Genomic DNA, 23,584 nt, shown 5'->3' with positions numbered 1-23,584 from the left:
AGGATGAGAAGATTTATGTATTGTTGCTTTTCAGCAACACACACAGTAGACTCTTTATGCACATACACACTCATACACACTTTTAAGGCTTTTGCTGTTAAAACCAATCCCATTCTGGAAAGATTCTGCATATTACAACATCAAGCTAAGATCAAATACAGTTGTTTACCTTGAATGTAGTAGTAAACTACACACATTGCCCACACACTTATAGATATACACACACGCACACACTCTCACACAAAAGAATCCCCGAGTAGTCCTGGCAGAGAGCAGCTGGCGTGGCTTGTTGGCATGTGTATGCTGCGAAGGAGGTTGAAAAACAATCAGAGGGCATTGCTGGTGACCTCTTTGAATCTCTACTTCCACTGAACCATTAAGCTCACTGCATCTATCTTGTACTAGTAAATGTGAAGAAATAGATAACAACACTGCGGTGTATAGTTATCGGTTGTTGTTTTTTTGTTTATTGCCATTGCAAAAATTGTTTAAAAAAATAAGAAAAAAAGCCCAGAAGATCCAAAATATTTCAGCGGGCAGTATTATACAAAAGTGCGCCAGCATATCTGTTAAAAATAATGTGATCAGAAAAATGTGCGTGGCCGTTTTCTCCGAGCTTTTATTACGCTGTTCTATTATAACAAAACCCTCTTCCATTTGTGTCGTTCGTGTTGAAACCGCAAAAGCTTTGCTCTGTGTGTTGAGACGCACATCCTCAGAGACTCTTCTTCTTCATCCTGCCTGTAAGCTTAGTTAGCTGCATAATCACTTGTTTGCCTCTGAAGGGAGGTTTGTTAAGATACAGTGGTTCTCGAGAGGGCTAAACACACCCAGTACACACACCCGTGGCACTGCATCCCTGCTGCAAAAAGCCACAGTGATATTTGAGATTGGATTACTGCATCAATTTATTCATTCACCTGTACAGGCACCTCTCACGAATCTGTCCATCATCTGTCTGCCAGTCCATTTATATTGGTCCATCCTTCCATTCACTAACTCATTCATCAGTTCACCTTCCATCCACCCATTCATCTATTTGTACAACTGTCCCTTCATTCCTCTGTCTATTCATCCATGCCTCCATTACTTGCCCATCAATCCGTCCTTCTATTCATCTGTCTATCCAGCCAGCCAGCCACTCATATATATCCACCTGTATCTATCCTTCTGTCTGTCAACTCCAACATAACTATTTCTGGTCTCCATCTGTTTAGCTGTGTGTTCTTTGTTTGTTCATCCATCCATCAATCCGCGTTCCCTCTTATACCTAGTTAGGGTTACTGAGGGTAGGGACCATTCCTTGTGTACTGGGTAAAAAGCAGCTTCATATTTTATCACTGGGCTAGAAAGGAGGATTATTTTTAGCGTAGCTTCCACACTCTGGCAATCTAATCTTAAAAATATACCAAGGGTAAATGGATCAGACTTACCGTCAGCGCAAAAACCGCCTCACTTCAGACTTAAAGTGAGACTTTCAGGGGGAACATTTAGCTCTGAAGGTTTCCTGCTGTTTGGCTCTGATAGAAATATGTTGTGTGGAAGTTTCTACTGGCAGGTGTCTCTGGCCTTTATCACCACCACTATATTACTTACAGGAGCCAGAGTCATACAGCCGCTATGTGGAAATGTCCCTTATGCATCTCAGTCAGTTTAACAGAGACATTGACATTCCCCTGTATGATTCACTTAAGGTGGATTTTGGTCAGTATGGTGTCATTGAGTGTAAAACCTGTGGGCTCCTCTCTGATGTATAACTACTGTCACATGCTTTTCAATGATACTTACTATACATACAGTATATTTATATTGCATTTGCAACTGCTCTACAGCAATGTCAACAACCCCATTGCCTTTTATCTCAAGTGAATTGAACAAATGAATATTCTTATATGCCTCCAGCGAAACGTCAAGCTGAAATAAGCATTTTTAGTACCAAAGGAGATGAAGAGGAGTTTTATTTACTACTCCAAGTTCATGGAAAAATAATGAAGATGCCTTCACGGAGCTTTGAATCTTAACTAAAAACAAAATCTATTTGTGCTCCTCGCTGTCTTCTTAACCCTTCGCTTTTGATAATTTGCTGCGTTTTTCTTTTTTGTTGCTCTATCCCTTTAACGCTTGGTTTCATGTTTAGTATTTTAATGTACTTTGGGTTTAAATTTGCCTGTAATTCATAAATATGCTTGTCTCTTCTTGCCATGCCACGACTGGCTGTATTTGAATGATTATGAATATGCTGAGAAAGGGATATTATTATGCATTATTCCCTCCACATTCATTCCTTTGTAGGCTCGTGGAGGCGGCTGGTGCAGATTCCGACATGCAGAGGGTGAGAACATGTAAACAATGCTGATGCGCGTGATGAATGCGAGGAGTTCTCTCCTTTTTGAGCTTAGATCTTTTTAGATCTCACCAAAGGTTTCCTTGTTCACGTCAAAGTAAATGAATGACAAACTACACTTTGAAGATTTTTTTCCCTTAATTTTGAGAATTACAGACAACACATTAATGCTTAATCACAGGTTTGATCGCACCCATGCTCATTACATTGCATGATAAAAGCTTATATTATATAGTAGTTAATTTATTCCTGACGTTGTGCTGAACTAACTGATAATTACACCTAATTTACACCTGCGCCACTGCATTTCTAAGCTGCTCCTGAATACTGAACGTCTGAATTCAGGTCTGGCTACACTGAGGCGCTGCAACAGAACCTGTATGGCTCTACTAAAATATGATCTATATGGTCACACACAGCCACCAGCGCTGTATATCCCGGTGTGCTGAACGAGGAGCAAATCTATTTCCTTGCTGTTTCTTGCTTGTAGGCACCGATTTCCAGTTAACAACATCTCAACAGAATCCCAGAGCTGCATGCTACTCCACCTGCCAAGGGACTGTCAGCTGTACGTGATAGTGTAGCTGTGGATAGGCTGGGAAATACACAAACACATGCTTTTCAAGCCGTTTTGTGATTTCTTTTTAGCAAACAATACCACTGCAAGCAGAGAAAGCTATGATATGTTTCTATCACATGCAAATGTTTCATTTTCTTCCAAAATGACAAAACAAACTAACAAAAAACCCCCGCTATAAAATAATAATTTTGCATTCTATTGATCACATCTATGTCACAAAAGGGAGCCTGCATGGCGTGTACTGACTTAATTTACTGTTGGAAATTGACTGCCAGCTCTACACTGTAACCTGAAATTGCTGTGCTTGTGCTCGAAACAAAGCCTTGCTTCTCCTCTAGAATAATGAAGTCTCCATCTGCTAAGGAGTGTGCGCGTGCTCGGGTGTGTGTTGCGTGGCCTGCCCAGTTGCTGACTTATGTACGGGGAGGTAGGGGAGGGGGAATTGGACGAGTGGGGGCTGGGGGGTAGTGTAAACACATCTCCATGGTCAGAAAGGTGTCAATCCTTCTCTTTTCTTACCTCACCTTCACAGTTCATTTAGTCTTCCACAGAAATCAAATAACAGTACAAGTCACCCGTAAGAAAGGCTTTAGAGTTTCTTCTCTTCTCTGATAAGAATCGGGCCTCACCTTTTGGGCAGGGACAATTTGAAGAGGTAAGGCTATTACTTACAGAGGCAATAGCCTTTAAAAAAAAAAAAAAAATCAGGAGTACAATGGATTTTTTTTTGTGTAGATGTTTGATGTCTTACTCAAAGAGATTCCACACTTCCCAGTATCAGTAGCTTAATTAATGCTCTGACATCACAAGTATGGATTATTCTTTTGCATGTTAACTATGCATGACTATGGTGTTACCCAGTAACATAGTAGGAAGCGCATTTATGATCAGTGACATCACACTGCTACACTATGCTTCGCTTGATTAATGACTTTGGGTGTTTTGTTTGTACAGCAGTGACCACAGCTGCTTTCACACTACGGGAAGGGTTAAAGGTTTACTCAGCACCTAAAAAAGCAAGGAAAGGCCCATTTCCACTACTGTACCACAGTACAGCACTGATAGTATAGCAGGAGCAGCAGTAGTTGGTTTTATCAACATAAGGACATTGCCGGTCTCTTTATTTGTATTACCACCAGTGTTGGTGGACAGGAATATAAATTCTTATGGTAACAAGGCTTATTAAAATTAATATATATGCACGTTTTTAAACAAGTATTTTAATTATTTTAAGTTCTGGAGTAAAGTACTAACAATGCTGGATTAGTTTCCTGGAGCACAGTTGGCAAGCACATTGATTTATTTTTGTGGTTTGGAGTGATCTATAACCACCTTATAATCCCAGGTCATAAGGATTAATTGAAAGATTATATTGCAGACAAATATTTAGGATATTAAACAATAGCAATGTTTTTCTTGTTAATCCTTCTTTTGTTCTTACAGAGTTTTCACAATATGTTCAACATTAAAACTTTTGTAAGCCGTAGGTTGAAAAGCAAGACACACATTCATCATTCACAGGAGGTAGTTAATTAAAAATTACAAGTTAAAGGCTCTCTGTCCCATTTTCTTGTAAAGAAGTTATAGTTATTTTCAGTTTTATTCACTGTGTTAATCCTTGAGCTTAGCATTTTTTTTAAATTTATGTCTATGTATGTATGTATGTATGTATGTATGTATGTATGTATGTATCTATCTATCTATCTATCTATCTATCTATCGTTTGTGTATAAAACCCCACTCATCCTGCGGACAGTTTATCCTTCAAGTTCTGGTCCTCTATCAGAGGCCTGGGAACTTGAGAGTTCTGCACAAAGTCTTTGCTGTTCCTAGGACTTCGCTCTTCTGGACAGACATCTCAGATTTCGTTCCTGGGATCTGCTGGGATCACAGCGACCCCTGTTCCCTTTACCTTCCACATCTTCTGTAGATCCTCTCTCAGCCTTTGGTATTTGTTAAGCTTCTTATGTTCCTTCTGTTGTTGCTATCACTTGGTATAGCTGCATGTAATACAATGGCCTTCTTCCTCTGCTTTTCCAACCACAGTTTTTCCGTATATATTTAGAAGTCCCAAAGAATCTTAGCTTGGTCATACTGCAATATTTAGCCCTGATGTTCCTGTTTACTATGCCAGCCACTTGACTATGGTGTTCCTTGTATGCCCTACTTGCTAGCATCATGCACTCTGCTGGATTGCCTCAGGGGCATCTTTGCACAGCCTCCACCTTGGGTCTTTCCTGGTGTGGTAGACCACAGTCTCTACTGATATTGTCTATTGATGTTCATGTGCTGCCATGATTAGTGCTGTTTTTCAGTCCAGCTTTGTCCAGCCATTGGTAGGATTTTTTTCTCCTTCCATCTGCCGGTGGTATGTGCCGTGCACAGTTCCTCTTTTTGCTCCTTGGTTTTTCTTGGATTTTTGCTGCCTGAGAGATTCAGTAAGCACACGATCAGTTGTGGCCATCTTCCTGATGTACTCACAGATCTTTGTTGTTTCTTCCTGGACAGTGGTTCTAACACTCACAAATCCTTGGCCTCCCTTCTTCTGTATAGCATAAAGTCTCAGGCTGCTGCTTTGGGGTGAAACCCATGATAAGCTTGTCCTGAAGTGCTTCTGCCTCAGTCAGTGGCTTCTATCTCCTCCTTTGGCAAGCTTATTATCCCAGCAGGGTATTTGATGACCAGCAGTGCTTGGGTGTTGATTGCCCAGATGTTGTTTTTCCCATTCCATAGACTCACAGAGCAACTAGTTGTTTGTTTGTTAGTCTAGATGTGACCACTTTCACTGGGGTTACATGTATAGTAGCCTTCCAACAGTTCCCTGTTCGCGTCTGGGCCACATAGGCCTTATCCTCATTCCACTATACTATCACACACATTTTCTGCTGGGCATTTCTCATGTCCAGGGACAATTATTGGCTTTATAATGCATGACTGGATGGTGATGCATTATAAGGCCAATAATTAGCACGCATATGTGAATTAGAGTGTTATCTGTAAAATCGGTCAAGCAAAAAACAAGTGTTGCAGGAGCTTTAGCCTCTTCAGACTTCATTTTCTTCTGAACCTCATATGAACCTGTGCTCTGTTTCTACATTCCTATGAACATCAAAGCTGTTTTTAAAGCGTTATTAGTATTTTAAAACCACTGAGTAGCAGTCTGCTTTGTCTTGGCTGTCTTTGTTGGTGCCTTACTGCATTTGTTAATGTGTTCGAGCATCTGTTGATCAATAGTGTGCCACTATTTGCAGACTATTGAAGCCAGGACCTACTCTTGGAAAAAACAGAGGTAAACGACAGGTACCTTTTAAGCACACTTTGTCATTGGACATGTAATCCATTTCATAAGGTCCGTATTAACAGCTCACAGCAACACACTGTTAAACATTTCCAACATGTGAAAAAAAAAATTCCAACCCCCATTAGAGAGACGAAACCAAAAAGCATAAATCATTTTAAATAGTGTTTAAATGAACCATAGAAATAAAATGACCACTGCCTCAGTTACAATTGATGATTACAATTATACTCATATCTAAACTGCTCTCTTGATCACAGCTGCGATCGCAGTGTAAATTCTGGCTGTGTAATGTTCATAGGCAACATTTCCTTTAAACAAAAAGCAGCTTCATATTTATGAGGTGAATTGGAGTTTTCAGGCAGTGATTGGAATGGATGGCACACAACTTTCACACCAGGTTAATGTTAGGGAAAGATTTGTGTTTTGATTAAATTTGAATAAGCATGCTGTGTGTGAGGACTTTTAAATCAGACCATGATCTCTGACAAACACTGTGAGCTTAAACCTAATGTTGAAATGGTAGCAATGCTGCAATAATAACTGTAGGGCAGAAAAAGATATTTTGTAAAATGTAATTAATGAATATATCACTGATGCATTCAGCATGTAATGCACTTCCAGCTTGCCAAATACATAAATTAAGAACATCAAAAAGCAACCCCAAAGTAATCAGGCATACTGACAAAGAAAGCATCCTTGGAACAATCACTAGTATACTACTGTCAATGAATGGATTGTTTATGTGTATGTACACTCACTGGAAACGCTATTAGGCACAACTTGCTAGTACTGGGTTAGACCTTTGAGTTTTCTGAAATACTCAGACCAGCCATTGTTATGCTAACAACCACGCCTTTCTTCTCCATTCTGATGCTCAGTTTGAACTTCAAGGGATCGTCTTGACCATGTCTATATGCCTAAATGAATTGGTTTGCTGCCATGTGATTGGCTGATTAGATATTTGTGTTAACAAGCAGCTGAACAGGCATACCTAATAAAGTGGTGAGTAAGTATATAGCTGACATTGCTGTAGCTTGTGATTAATTCCCCAGCATCCCGCTGCAAATTGAATGTTTCTTTTTTTAATGTGCAAACCTTTAGTGAATGGATTCAAAATAAAAGCTTAAAACGCTGGGACGTGTGAATGGAGTGTGAAGTGCACACCTTGCATCTGTTTAATATGAAAAACATTTAGAGTCACTGTGTTAATAAAGGCTTTATCGGGAACATCAGACCTGAAGTGCTTCCATTAATCCCTAGAAGTATGATATGTTTAGTTTTATTCAGCGGCTGTAATAACATTCACTTATTGTATTACATGACTTAAAAGGCACTTCATCTCTAAAACAGGTCTGTGTTTAGTACAAGTAATCTTTGTTTTAGCACTATTTGAAATGGCTGTATTATATGTGTCTTAAAGGCCCGCTTTACTGATAAAAGAGGCACAGGCCGCCAAGGAAAGTGTTTATCACTATAATTCCCACTTACACCTATGAATTAGACTCCTGTGTGGACATTTCCGAGTCAGTGCCCTCCATCTCTATCCACTCTGAGAGCTGCACACAGCCCACTCTGTCTGTCATACTGAGCACACAGATTTATCTCTGACAAATAAATCTGGAACCGTAATGATGGACTCTGACTTAGTCATGACTTGTAGCTTGCCTTCCCCACTCGTCCGCCACCAATTGGCCTATCTGTCAATCAATTGGCCCCATGATTTTCATGTGCCTCGGATTATGTATCGTTTATCATTTCAGCTCATCCAACCCCTGCAGCTGTCTATCATTTACCATAATCATCTCTCTCCCCCCTAGGAAGTTTCACTGCCTGCTTCTCCATTCCCACTCCCTCTTGGATCATTTTTTCCTGTCACAGGGAAACTATAAAGTCTGTCCCCCCTCCCTGCCCCCCCATTCCTCCTCCACTTTCTCCTGTTCTTTTCTTCTTTTTCTCTCCCTTGCTCCCTGCCCTGGGTTTAAACCTAATGAGTTCTTCACATTTCCTCTCTGCCTCCATAAACATTTAGGAATGTTTAAACTCCTCACTGGTGTATCAAATGGCCAAGTGGCTCGACAGGAAGCTGTCGAGTCCACTGTATAGCACCATGTCTGAGGACAAATTAGAACAGCAAAACATTTGTCAAAATGCCATTTTTCACTATGTGTTGTGTTCTCTATTTTTCTTTCTTTTTTTTGAAAATAAATATCAACTGAGAAGTTTTTGATGTTTCAAACTTACATAGCAAATTTTCTATTGTGGTCAAATCAAACTTCACAAATTCAAAGGTTGTTTATCCTAACCTCTATCTGTACTGCTTTATCATTCAAACATCTACTCCTATACCTTTGACTCTTTTCTAATTCAGCTATTCAGTGTAGATTTACAGTTCTTCTTGGGGTCATCGTCCCATTGCATGAGTCAATGTCATACAACAGACCAAACAAAACTTTGGGGAAAATAAACCTTGTCATTACACTGATTGCACTATAATCTCTGCTGCTGCGTATTTGTTCCAGACAACCTCTGACACTCTTGACATATCATTTGTGGTAATGGACACCAAATATATTGGAATTAAAAACAATGGTACTTCAACCAGTTTTTGGCTTGTATACCTGGTATACCCACAGCAAAATTCCTCTAATCACTACTATTCATGTTTATATTGTTGTAGTCCATGGATGTAATCTTCACAAGTAGATGTAATGTTTGGTTTGTGTGAGTGGACAGCTGGATGAACAAGTTAAAATGATACGTACATTGTACCACATTTTAATATTTTAAAAACATGAAACATGCAACATATAGAGCAAATTAGAATTTATATTAGTATAAGTACTCTTGGGGGATATCCTGGACTACACATTAAAAGTTAAGTTATAGGTGGAAAACCAAATTTACCCTGATAGCAGTCCACAGTAGTTTTCAGTCAGATTACTATGAACCATTATATCTTATAACAAAAGTTAAAGGCTGGGCCTATTACATCAAAACAGGCCACTGCTGTGATTATGAAACCATGGATGTCATATTATTGGCAGCACAAACAGTTGCTGACACAGGCATTGGCAAAGGTCAGCTCTAATGACCAAAAGAGGAAAGGCTAATTAAAAATAATGAGTTGTGTGGGTTGAAGCCATTGTAGCCTTGTAAACTACTGATAGCACGCAGCGGGCCCAAAGTTCAACATCATCTTAAAAGAAGCTCAAATGAATCCTTTTCTGTTAACAATGGGATAGTGTTACAACTGACGAAACCTCAAAAAATGATTACCACCTCCGAGGATCCTCTCAGCTTTAGGGAAGACTTCTTTTTGCATTTTTTAAAAAAAGCATTTCTCTTGATTTTTTAAGATCAAGAACTTTACTGTTTTTAATTCACACTCGCTGCCTGCATCATTGGTATTTTGAACAGCTGGAAGCGGTTTTCAGCAGATGGGCAGAGACGCGGCTCCCTGTAAAAGCTAATGTTGCTCTGCGTGTCGCAGGATGTATAAATAAGCGAGTGTCTGCGCGCAAAATGTGCAATGTGGAACATAAATGTCATTTGATGCAGAACTTTGCTGTGACCTGTACTGATCTTACTGGGTTTGATGTCGCTGAATCACACGCAGATCATCCTGGTAAGAAAGCAGAAATGTTTATCCGGGAAGAGATGCAGCACGCTTGAGGTTTTTTCCCTTTTTTACTGTGTTTGAACTTTTGAAATTTGAACTTTTAAGTATTTCATCTCTTTCTGTCTCTCTTCTCTTCATGGTCTGTCATAAGTAATAAATATGTGACCTAATGGGCTGCCTGGTATACCCACCGCAAAGATTCTCTGGCACGAGCCCAGTCTGAGAGAAAATATCCTCGCTGCCAGCCACCGACTACTCGAATCAAGTGGAGACAGAGCAAGCTGTTATTAGGGATGAGGGGGTGCAGAGAGCCTCTTATATGTGATCTTGGTATCTCATAGCTGATGGAAAAAAAGTGAGTGTGTGGGTGTGAGGACATGCAAACGGTTTGGGTAGGGGCATACAGGCAGATGAACAGACAGATTCAACTGATTTGTGAAGCATTCCTGGGCACCAAAGCAAAGACCTAGTCAGGCATGAGGGCTATGGTAATATGGGAAATATTCACTTTAATGTATATAAAAAATAAAAATCTATTTTTAGAAGCTCTTCTGTGACATGCAGTTAAAATACTGTATAAAAATCCTACAGATCTTTTGAAAATTAATAATAGATAACACTCAGATTTCAGAACAAACCAGACTTTAATTAGGGAGTAAAATTTTGTTCTTTTTTTCATTCATTCCCCCCCTCAGTTTTCCTCAATAATGTACAAGACTAGCTGGGCTGAATATTGGGCCGTAAATTCATTTAAATTCAAGGAGTACAGAAGTAGATAAAGAATGGCTCTTCAGTAAAGTGGGATCTTCATTACAGCTGATTCATTTAAGTCTCATTAAAGATGGATAGATGGTCTGTGAAGAGAACAATCAATTGTGATTCCTTCATTCATACATATGTCTCCTGGACTCACATTCATGTGAAAAAAGAGGGACTCTGTGCAGTCCTGTGAAAAGCTAAGTGCGTCCCATGATTCAGTGACTTGTAGAACCACCTTTAGGGGCAATAACTTGAAGTAATTGTTTTCTTTGTGACTTTTACAGTCTCTCACATTGTTGTGGAGGAATTTTGTTCCTTTCTTCTTTACAACATTGCTTCAGTTCATTGAGGTTTCTAGGCATTCATTTATGCACAGCTCTCTTAAAGTTCCTTCACATCATTTCAGTCAGTTAGGCTTGGACTTTGACTGGGCTGTTGCAGCACCTTGATTTTCTTCTTTTTCAATCATTCTGCTGCAGGTCTGCTGCTGTGCTTGGAGTCATTGTCCAGTTGCAAGGCCCTGTATCAGCTAAACTTTAGCTATTGGACAGATAAACTGACATTTGATTGTAAAATGCTTCTATATGCAGAAGATTTCCTATTTGACTTAATGACTACAAGGTAGCCAGGTCCTGTGGCTGTAAAACAAGCCCAAATCATCACTTCTCCACCACTGTGGTTAACAGTTGGTTTGAGGTGTTTGTGCTGATATGCTGTGTTTTGTTTTGACCGAATTTAGTGCAGTGCATTACGGCCAACATCTCCAGTTTGGTCTTGAATGTCTAAAAGAAGTCTTGTGGTTTACTTTTACGTTGCAACTTTGCAAATCTATGCTGTGTTGCTGCGTGTCTCCTGGCAACTTCTCCAAACCAGCCATACTCATTCAGCCTTTTTAAAACTATATCGCATACATGCTAGGCCTAGATTATACTCTATTGCAGACATAGACATAGACAGCTGGAGACCTGGCGGCTAAGTAGACATTCCTGTTAGACTAAGATAAATTCAAAATTTACATCACTCCCACCTGAGGATACCAGAATGGACTCTAGCGAACTCACGAACACGGAAAGTATTATCTGGACTGAACTGAGGCACTTAGAGTTTGTTCCTCTTGCAGTTTTATGCTTTCTTTGAGCTTTGCATGGCCTGACCTTGGGATGAATTTGCTGGGGCTTCCACTCTTGGGAAGATTGTAGAGTTGTGTTAACTAACACACACCTGAATGCTCCAGACCAGCAAACTGGGCAAACTTCTGTTTTTAGAAGAGGTGAAGGCTTTAAGAAAAGTAGAAGAGATGGTCAGTCTTGCTGATGATCAAATAGTGCGTTTTTTAATAGCGAGGAGAATGATGAACATGCTTCTCCTATGTAATAACACATATGGATACAAGCTGAAATGTCTTCAAAGTTTCTCTGTTAGACTAACGTTGCTGCACAAGCCACATCGCATTACAAGCATCGCCTTATAAAAAGGGGAACAAGATTTTTGTTGCACAGCATATTAAACCACTGAAAGGGTAATGTCTTCAATTACTGGGGCGATCGTGGCTCAAAAGTTGGGAGTTCGGCTTGTAATTGGAAGGTTGCTGGTTTGAGCCCCGGCTTGGACAGTCTCTGTCGTTGTGTCCTTGGGGACCACTGGTGGTGGTCAGAGGGCCCGGTGGAGCCAGTGTCCGGCAGCCTCGCCTCTGTCAGTGCGCCCCAGGGTGGCTGTGGCTACAATGTAGCTTGCCATCACCAGTGTGTGAATGGGTGGATGACTGGTTGTGTAAAGCACTTTGGGGTCCTTAGGGACTAGTAAAGCGCTATACAAATACAGGCCATTTACTGTAAGCCCCATGCTCATCAGTAGATCTATATTATGATCATTACCTGCAAAATGCTCTGCAGTCTGAATCAGAAACTGCAACGCAGTCCATATTAACTCCAACAGAGTGAAACCAAGATGCATATGGACCGCAGATCGATAAAATCAATTCCAATTTCATCACAGAGCTCACAGCCAAAACTGCAAGGTCAGTTTCAAGAATGTCTATGTAAATAACATAGACTGTAAAATAAAGTTTCATGGATAAGAACTGAAACTTTAAAAGTCACCAGCTGGGATTATTTGCAGTGTATGTGTTTTCGTGGTCAAAGTACCCTTGACTGCAGTGAGATAAGGCATTATCGGGTTCTCTTCTTCGTGTGTACCTTCGTTCTTTGCTCTACTTTCTCATTTATTTCCTTCAGTCTGTCCAAGTGCTGGTGCTTTTTACCTCCCTCTTCCTACTCTATTTTTCACTCCAGCTCATAAAAAAAGCTGGCTACATAGTTAGAAACTCATTGCGCTGACTGCCTCACAGATAGCTGCTTGTTTCCTGCCTGCCTTTTTTCTTTGAAGTTTTAGTGTTGGTTAAATGTAACCTTCGCAGGCAATCACTTTTGTTGTCCACAGCTGGAACACATGTAGCAGCATCAGTATGGACTTTATTTGGGTGGAATAAAATATGTCCACATATAGGATTTAAAGCCCACACCTACACAGAAGCATACACATACACATTCTGAATTTTGGGGGCTGGTGTCAATAATGTAAGGCATCTTTAAAGGTTTAAGTCAATCATATGTTATGTTGGCACATCTTCTTGGTGAACAATGATCCCAAGCATACCACATTATCAGTCAAACATGGTGGAGGCAATGTTATAGCATGTATGACTATCAGAGGAATAAGGTCACCATAGTTTATTGATGATATGATGTCTGATAGAAGCAGCAGGATGAATTCTCCCTCCTCAAATTCAGTGCTGCATAACTGATCTGATGGTGCTTCACAGTACAAATGAATACTGACCCAAAGCATACTGCAAAAGCAACCCAAGAGTTTCTCAAGGAAAATAAATGGGATAATCTTCAATAACTAAACCAGTCACCTGAGCTCAACTCAACACAGCATGATTTTTTGTTATTAAATTTAACACTGAATGCACAAAGACCGCAAACAAGCAGCAGCTAAAGGTGACTGGGTTTAATTCAACTAACTTAGCTGGCGACCACAGAAACATTTTACATAAGTGATGTGTCTTGTTATACTGTATCATAAGCAAACAAACAAGCCAACAAAAACAATACCTAAAAAACAACAATAAGAAAACAGAACCCAAAAAACTCCCCAAAAAATAGGAATTGTTCACCACACTCCCTCGTACCCACTCACAAATTCAGTATTGCGTTTAACATTGCTTGATATATTTGATCTTTATTAGATAGTTCATGCACGTAGACGCCTAAAAAAATAGAAAGCGCTACTATATATACAAAATATACTCTTGGTAGTTTGGCTGATATTTTCTAATTCTCTTTGACTGAAGGCCAAAAGTTGTTAGAAGAGTTTTGGTGCAGAGATACAGTTATGGTCAGAAATTTTCATACAGTCATGATGGAATGAACGTAATGGTAATTTAGGGATTTTATGAATATGTTTAAAAGCTAGGTTTATGGCAGAAAACTAGCAAATTTAAAATGAACTCTACCAGTTGTGCCAAGATAAGCATTGAAAAATCCAGCCAGAATAATGCCAGACACTTGTTGATGGCTACCAAAAGCATGAGATGCAACTTGCTAAGAGACATTTAATTCCACCCTGGAAATCATTAAAATCTCAAAAATTACCATTACATTCGTGCCCACGATGAGTGGATGAAAACCTTTGACCAGAACTGTAGATAGATAGCAATTTCTAACTAGTTTTTTTTTTTCACCATCTCTCACACTTAACAGTATTTTTTATTTATAAGTGGCTATAAAGGTTTGACGGTATTTGCTGAAAGCTGATTAAGTGATGTAAGTGTTAAGAAATTACATATTGCGTCTTGTGTTCTTTTGAACAATGGTTTGCAGATACAGTCTGTGTGGTTTAGACTTTTATTACAGCAGATTTGGCTGACATCCCCTTCCAGACAGCTTCTTTTTCTCTCGTCCACGTTCACTTTTTTGTAGACAGGCTTAGAACATTTACAGCAGAAAACAAATAAAAAACGAGTGAAGTTATGCATTTACTGAAGACTGTGTTAGATGCAGTCACATAAATGGTGCTAGGTGAAACAGTCCCAGATTTTTTCTTTTTTAAAGACAAGACTTCAGGTCTTGTTTTTTGCAATGCTACCTCAGTCTGAATGGTCAAGTCAATGTCACTCACGTGCCTTATCACAAGAATTGTGATGTTGGCAGCTGCGACTAAAAATAGCCCTTGACATCCTGAAATTTTGGATTCAATCTATGTCACAGCTCTTGTTCTGCATCCGTACACACGTCCATATGAAGCCGCCATTTCTTCCCAAAAGACCATAAATGAATAGGCTGGCTCTCTTACACCTTATCCTTATACTCATTATTATCTCTGCACATAACCAATGACTACCTGTTTGTTTACTTCTGTACACCATTTTGCATGTAACATTTCCCCTTTGTTCTCGTACTCATGCAGCTCAGTTCAGGACAGCAACCAGTCAACACTGATAATGGATGGATCTGAACGACAGAACTGGATTGAACTCGATTCTGAGTTGAGACCAGGAACTTCCAAGTACTGCAATGCAAACAGTTCAACAGAAAGTGCACTAAACCTTTCCTTTAAATATACAATGTATTTATTTTGTTGTCCTATAGATGCAATATCCCTCCATACACTTAACACTAAAGCTTGATTCTCTTAGAAAGTTGTTATTATGCTTTAAAAGTGACCCTAGAGCCCATCTTTTTACACTGAGTAGGCTTTGATGGGTAAGTTTAACGCTATGCAAGCTTAGCCTAGTGATCATCAGCTTTCGCAGCAGGCTATTCCTCCAATAAAAATAGTGCAAAACCTCAAAGACAACATTAAAAGCAGTATGATAACAAGAACTTAATTAAATTCACAATTGTTTGGCTTGAAAGAATTTGAGGCACTGTAAAAGGAAAAAAAAAGACATGACTGATAAAAAAAAAATGTGTTATTGAAAATACAAAAAGTGAGTGACAGACGAATTGAAGCCAACCATTTAAAAAAGTTCAATCACTCACTGAAATACGTGCATAAATTAGATGAAGCTAACAAACACAAATCTGAATGTTTTGAAATGCACTTTATATCTTTTGGAAACAGGATTTCATACTTTCCATTGTGATTCAAATACATTTAAATTCAAATACAAAGGGGAGAGATAATATTATTCCACCAATATCTGTTATCACTGGAGAACAGCCCACATCTTTGAATATGGATACAATAACTAGAGAATAAGTGGCTTATTTTCTTTCAAACGACCCATTGGTTCCGGTGGATTTGTCATTATGTGTAGGCTGTACGTGTTTTAAAGAAGAGAGGAATTTAATTACTTATTCGACAATACACTGCACCTGTAACGGTATCGTCCATCCTAACTATTGACAGTGACAAAGGCGTAGGATGATACAAAAATGTTTTCTGTGGGTATTAACAGAAAAAATCGATTCGTGACTAACTTAAAACTAAACCTAACAATAAACCTTTTTGGCGTTTTATCTCTGTGCAGCACCACAGTGGAGTAAATTAAGCAATCAAGAGGTGATTGAAGTGCAGACTTTTGGTTCTAAATCAAGGGCTTTAATAAATGTATTGCATTACCTGTTTAGGAATTACGCATATTTTGAAATATATTCCCCCATTTTCAGAGGGCTAAAAGTAATTAGAAAAAGGGGCATAACTGGAAATGTAAGTTGAAACATGAGTTGCTTCTAACACTTGGATGAAAGTCCTGTGTATTCAATGGCTGTCCGAAGTCTAGAACTCATGGGATTCAGAATAAATTTCTTGAGATGCTCTGCTCGGTTTTTACTGCAGCCACTTTCAGTTTCTTCTTGTTTGTATGTCTTTGTACACTCAATGTTTTCTTCAGTAATTAAAAAGCTGCTCTATCGAGTTGAGGTCAGGCGATTGGCTTGGTTATTGAACAATATTACATTTCTTTTCCTTAAGAAACTCTTGGGCTGTTTTTGCAGTATATTGTGGAATTTTGGAATATTATGTTTTATCTTGTTTATTTTTACTGTAAAACACTTTGGTTTTAAATGTGCTGTATAAATAACATTTATATGCATACTTTTGTGTCATTATCCATTTGCACTGTCCAATCGTTATGCAGCATTTACCCAGTATACTTCAGAATTCTTCCTGCTACTTCTATCAGCAGACACATCATCAATAAGCACTAGTGACCTGGTTCCACTGGCAGCTGTACATGCCTGCATCATAACGTTGCCTCCACCATGTTTGAAATATAATGTGGTATGCTTTGGATCATGAGTTGTTTCTCTGCTTCTGCATGCTTTTCTCCTCTCATCGTTCTGGTACAAGTTAATACAAGTTAATCTTGGTTTCATCTGTTTCCAGAACTGCGCAGGCTGTTTCAGATATCTCCTGGCAAATTTTAATGTGGTCTTCTTGTTCTTGCTTGTAACCAGTGGTATGCACCTTGTTCTATTCATAAATATGCGTGTTAGTCATAGACTTTGACAGTAATATGGCTAGCTTATCAAAATTGTTGCCTTTTGGGATTTTTGGGGTTCCTGAGCTGCCAGTGCATGTACCAGATTGTTGATTCGGGCACTCCTAAAGTCTTTACTTTGGTTTTCCTTCACTTACATCAAGATCTCTTTGAACCTCATATTAAGAGTTTTAGTGAAAAGCTACCAAATGCAAGTTCAGCACTTGAAGTCTAAGGCTTTTATCAGTTTAATCTCTCATGAAATAATTAAGGAACACCTGGTTATGAAACTGCTTGTCAGTCAATTGTCCAATTACTTGTGAACCTCTGAAAATGGGGGAATATGTATAAAACAGTGGGGGTTGCTCCTCAAGTTTTCTCATATCCCTTGAATTAACTCGGAACGCCTGCATTTCAATCACATCTTGATAATTTGATTTAAAATCCACTGTGATGCTGTACAGAAGCAAAATGACAAAATCTGAATCACAGCAGCATGTGACATGAATGTGAGAGTTAACGTTTGGCTTTTTGGCAGCCCTGTGATGGACTGGAAACCCTTCCAAGCTGTATCTCACTTTTCATCCATCATCACCTTGAACAGGCACCATTCAGGTTTTAGGGGCTACTTGTGGGCTGAAATATACATTTGGAAGGAAGGAATGAAAAGCTATCAAAAGCAAATCTGTTTTATTTATATAGTTCCAAATCACAACAACAGTCACCTCAAAGTGCTTTTATTGTAAGGTAGACCCTTCAATAATACATACACAGAAAACCCAACAATTATATGACAAGCACTTTGGCGACAGTGGCAAGGAAAAACTCCCGTTTAACAGGAAGAAACCTCCAGCAGAACCAGGCTAAGGGAGGGGCGGCCATCTGTCACGATCAGTTGGGGTGAGGGGAGGAAGACAGGACAAAAGACATAATGTGGAAGAGAGCTAGAGATTAATAATAAGTAATAAAGAAGCTTGTTTTATTGCAAGAGACATAAGTAAAAACCTCTGCATGGATTGATTTGTCATTTGGCCAAATTTACCTTATAAAACAGAGAAACTAAGAGAGGTGGAAAAGTTGGACTGTTTGTAGACTGCTGGGCTATAACAAGCTGAGCTTGGTACTGTACCACGATAGATCATGTGCTGTGGAGGAATGTTGCAGGGTTGGAGGATTTTCAAGTATGATCACCTTTTTAAGGTAATGCCACAGCATCTCTATCAGATTCAGGTCAGGACTTTGACGAGGCCACTCTGACAAAATGTAAAGGTGGACTTGTTGGAGTGTTTTGGATCATTGACCTGCTGCAGAACCCAAGTGCGCTTCAGCCTGAGGTCACAAACAGATGGCTGGACATCCATCATATGCACTGTTGGTATGTTGTTCCTTGGTATGAAATGCTGTGTTACTTTTATGCGAGATGTGATGGGACACACACCTTGCAAAAAGTTTAACTTTTGTCTTGTCGGTCCACAGGGTATTTTCCCAAAAGTCTTGGGGATCATCAAGATATTTTCTGGTGAAATATGGTAGAGTCATGAACACTGACCCGCTCGATGTCTTATTAAGAAATATATCATAACATCAGGTTTCTTTAGTGGCGTTTTCAAAAAGCCGTTCTGTTTCTCTTTGAGTGACACGGGTAGACTATTGGTTTTCAGTCAGTACTGGAGGGTTCCTATTACCTCGTATACTCTCAGTCCTTATCAGGCTCCCGCTCTCTGCTGAAAGCTGACCTTCAGACATTATCTCCCCCCACTCTCCTCTCATCAAAGGGAGAAACGATAAGAGCTGACAGTGTAGTGATAGAAACCTTCCACGGTGAGTTCTTTTCATGCACGCCTCTCTTACTGCCCGCAGACCTGCCTGTTCTGGTATGGTGACCCCTCCCCCCCCAAGCACAAGATTTACAGCAGAGGTGCTCATGGGAGTGTGGGGGGCATCACATCAAAAATGAGACATGACCCGGAGGTCGAACACACAGGAGGCAGACAAGGTTCAGTAGATTTCCAGATAAAGAAAAAAAAGAACAAAACATTTCGCAGTACAACTTCATAAAACTTTTTTATAAAAGCATAATTAGCGAAAATCAAATTAGTGCAAATGCATGCCACAGCACCGAATAGGGCTGTAATTGCCTTTGTTTCTGCAGTAGCCACACCATAGCATAATCGCTTGGTGTCCGGCCAACCGAAAATTCATCATGATAAAAAGAGAGTGGCAAATGATTATGACTGAGGGCACTTTTGAATTTTAGTGTGAAGTCAGGGTTGTGAGACGGCATTCACAAATCCATCTGGTTGCAGCACCTGGTGTTTGTATGTTGTGTTCGAGTGGGATGCAATTAATGTAACCTACAAAGGCCGGATTTGTTTCTGTTCATTGGTTGGCCCACCTGCAGCTGCTTTTGGCAGGAGAATGTACAGAGAGTGGCAGTCAGGGGAGATGGCTTCTTCTCAATGTGTAATTAACCTGGAGGTGACTGCAAAAAGAATGCATTTTTGGCTGCGTTCTGCAGTGGAGGGGTTATCAAAATTCACCCAAGAATTCCCTATAAATAAAATCTAAATACATGAAAGGTATTATATTTGCAAGAAGGCTGTTTAATAGTAAGAAAACCTCCCACTATGAATAAGAGACATAATTAAATAAGCACCATTTTTATTGCCCGGGACACAAAAGTAGTGATTACTAACACCGATGATTCTCTTATGTATTTGAAAATACAGTCGCCAAAGGCTACTGAGATGTGTTTATTCATATTTTATTTCTCAGGAGCCAAAAATGTTGTCATTTCAGTGCTGTGTCTACACATAACAAACAACTTCAGAAAACCTATGCAACTTGGCAAATCAAATTTTAAACTGTATCTTTAGGCAATTTGTTACTAGCAGGCTGATGCAAAAGCATTTGTTCTAATTTCTTAAGATGAAATCATGAAAAATGCAGAAGTAATGAAAGCTTTAGAGTAGTGTCAGATCTGTGCATTTAAAGCTGTCCTTACTATCCATGTTCACAGAATGAGAATAATTTAAAACAAACTGGTGATTGCAAGCTGTACATCATCTCCGTGTAAGCACCATTGTGGTAGGTACCCTGACATGTAGTGCATCTGTTAATCTCACACCAAGACCTGTGTGTTATGACCCTCAAAGTGTAGTGCTGGTGAGTGGGAGCTCTGTAGGGGAGGTGAGAGTAGGCCAACATGGTGCAGCAGTCCCACTCTTTTATACCCATGTGGGTCATTTTCTGAGAAATTTGTATTGCACTTAACACAGATGACTCACATCAACTCCAGTTTGTTTTTATGCTTGATACCCAGAGAACCCTTCATGGAGAAATAGTACATCTCTGTAACAATACTGCAGAGGTGTCAGGTTTAATAAAATATCAACAAATCTAATGTTCCTTCTGGGGAGGAAATATTGCAGTTAAAGTGGGCCATCTTCTGAACTGTTAAAAATTTGTTCCATTTTCTGTGTCAGTTGCTTTCTGTTGTTGGCTTGTTTTATGTAAGTTTGTTGGACTCTCTTGGATCCACATTAACTGTCACTTCATAAAATCATGAACACCAGCCCTCGTTAGTTACATATTTTCATTTAAAGTAGTTACCCCGGCTCGTACGCTTCAACAGTTACTTAAAAAAAAGCAAAAAAAATTGTTTATTAATGCTTACTTATCAGCCGCAGCATACATGTCCCCAGCTTTACAGAGTAAAATTAATGTTTGCTTTGTTTAAGAGATAGTAAGTCAACATTGTTGCACAGCAAATTGAGACAGTAAGAACTCTGTGAAGTAAGATAATTATTAATACAATAGCAAAGGGCTTGTGCGTGCTCTGAATATCCTAAAAGACATTGGAAGCCTCAGATTTAAGCAGACATATTAGTTTTTCCTGGAACAATTAACTCCTAAAAGGCTTCTCCAAACAAGCCATGTAATATTCATCATGTTATCCTGGCTGGCAGACCTTTGGAGTGCTGTTTTTGTGTCCATGTACAAGGACAGGAGACATTATGAAACATAAGTAATGCACGTCATCACTGGAATATGCCCTGGGCATGTCCCGGCTTTTTTTTGGCCTAAAGCTAATTAGCTTACTTAGGATACACAGCAATACAAGGCCATAATTATAATATATAGCTTTTAAGTACATCTCAAAATCGCTGTACGTCAACAGACAGCCACACAGCAACATCCAGACCGGAATAACTATAATCACCATTATTACATGGATGGATAGATGACAGCGATTCATCAATCAGTGAAGAGTAGCAGTTATGTTTGCTTTTTGAGCAGCCTCAATCCCTGCACTTACGTCTAGGTATGGCCCCCCTCAGTATTGGCTCTGTTGCTCTGACCTTGCAAAAATAGCCAAAGTGACTTAGCTTGATGTCTCATTAGTTTTACCCTAGAGTTATGTAGTTACTCGGTGCATGAGATAAGCAGTTCTGCTCTGGGGAACAACACAGAACACAGATTTCACCCTTTGTGCCTGATTTTCATCTGCACCTTTTTCTGTTTGTATGCCATAAAACACCACCACTAACATTTCTTAAATTGAAAGCAAAGTGGGAGATACATGAGGAAAAAATGCACAAAATGACTTAAATGCAAATCAGTTAGACCAGTGTATGTTATTGTCAGGGGCCATTTTGACATGTTAAGGCCAGTTTCCATTACCAGTACCTGCTCGGATCGATTCACGAGGGTCCTACACTGTTTTCAGGGTTTTCCATTAGGTCATAGTACCTGGTACTGGGTGCTAAAATAGTACCTGCTCGGGCGTGGTTCCAAAGCGATCTGACTGACATGCCAGACTGCATGCTGTCGATTGGCTGGGGCTGTCAGTTGTGTCACTCGCTGAGTCATGAGAGCGTCCGATTCATGGAAATCAAAATCGCTATGTTTGAAATGTGTTTTTGAAATTTTGTACAGTTTCTGAAATATCCCACTTGTTCTGTTGATAGTGTGACACTGACTTTGAATGGAGAGACAGTTGTCCCTCACCTCTGCTTCAGCGGTGTAGTTTAAAGTCTCTGCTCATTTCTTCCTGCATGGGATGCTTTTCACGATCAAGCAGCATAGAGCTGTATTCTGGAATGACTACAGTAATGTTACTGACATGTTCGTTCACTCTACAGTAACAAACTATTTCATGGTGCAGTGCTTCTCTCACAGACATGACAGAGGGCTGTTTTCTCACGTCACAACTCCCAACCACAGGCCAACTAATCCACAAATGATATTTAAATGAAACTATCATTTGTGGATTGGTTGGCCTGTGTCTCACTATCGTGTAGCTGCCGCCCTCTGTGGCACAGTGACCACTGGCTCATGTGGGACATGGAAGCTTGGGTTTTTAATATGTTGCTGTTTGGCTTTGGTTCATTCATGCTCCTTAAATCTTTCAGAAGCTGAAGGTTGTGAGTTCAACCACAGTCTCTGTTTCTTATCATCTAATCCAGTTTGGCACACTTTTTTCACCATGCTCTCTTTCTCTTTCTCATTATGAACTTACAGTCTGATTAACAGAAACACACATGTATTAGACAATGTCTGACGCTTTATTAGGCACACGTGTTTTCGCTCTACACAAACAAGCAATTTATCTACAACTTGTTTCTCCCATCGACAGTGAGTAACTGCAAATCCGCACGTGGCAACAATCCCACTGTAATTTCTCCCAGAATTCCAAATTCTAATGTTTGCATTAGTGGAGGACGTATTAAAGTATTTTATGTATGTGCCACATTTCATCGTGATTTTTCAGGGTAGCGCTCTACAAACGTATCTTGCTGGATGAGGAGATAATAGCAATATTTTTCATTTTAGTCTTAATAGTTTGAGGAACCAGAACTGTTTAGTTCGATTTAGGAAAACATTATGGGATGCGTAAAATACATCATCTGCTTCAAGGCAAATATTGAATCAAAAAAGCTAGAGAAAGGTGTGTCTTTAATGGTTAATCAAAAATTTAAGCAAAACATCCTCAAAGACAGAGACTGTTGTTTGATGCGACATTGTGACATTTGATGATATTTTTGCTTCAGGTGTGCAAATTTTCAGGTTTAATCAGTTTTTCTTCTCTTGAGTTATTTACAACATAATATCTCCTAAGATTTTCTGCAAAGTAACTGCTCACGGTGGCTGTCTGGTATCAGAGGGACTTTCAGTTTAAAGTGCTTTTGGAAATACACCATCATAGTTTGGTGATCTTGTTATGTTTTATTATGTAATCACAAATTGTGTTTAAATGTCACACGAGTACATTTAGTTTGGTTGTTTTTCCTCTTCTTTCCTTCTGCTCATTACTTTCTGATCTTACTCGATCTCAACACATTTCCAAGTGTTATTGCTGGTTTTTATAAGAACACAGTATATGGCTACAAGCTTACTATATTTTCTGAAATGGCTCATTTATGATTGTTATTACAGCGAGTGAGATTGTAACACAATATCTGTGGAACAGACTAGTGTATGTTTTCATCCAC

The 23,584-nt window shown here is 39.4% G+C and overlaps 1 protein-coding gene across 1 annotated transcript in view; it reads left to right on the top strand.

Annotated features, from left to right (window-relative positions):
* Window positions 1–23,584, top strand: part of LOC309708914 (uncharacterized protein) — a gene marked incomplete at its 3' end in the record, with an annotated part of 63,524 nt that overhangs the window by 3,637 nt on the left and 36,303 nt on the right. The window contains exon 2 of the mRNA XM_082537265.1: window positions 2,293–2,332. Within this exon, the coding sequence (XP_082393391.1) occupies window positions 2,293–2,332 (40 nt within the window). The remainder of the gene's footprint in view (window positions 1–2,292; window positions 2,333–23,584) is intronic.

Source organism: Aulonocara stuartgranti (assembly GCF_965226115.1).
Source record: "Aulonocara stuartgranti genome assembly, chromosome: 6".
NCBI classification, from domain to species: Eukaryota; Metazoa; Chordata; class Actinopteri; order Cichliformes; family Cichlidae; genus Aulonocara; species Aulonocara stuartgranti.
The sequence above is the reverse complement of the archived record's forward strand: the minus strand, read 5'-3'. Positions and strand labels throughout refer to the sequence as shown.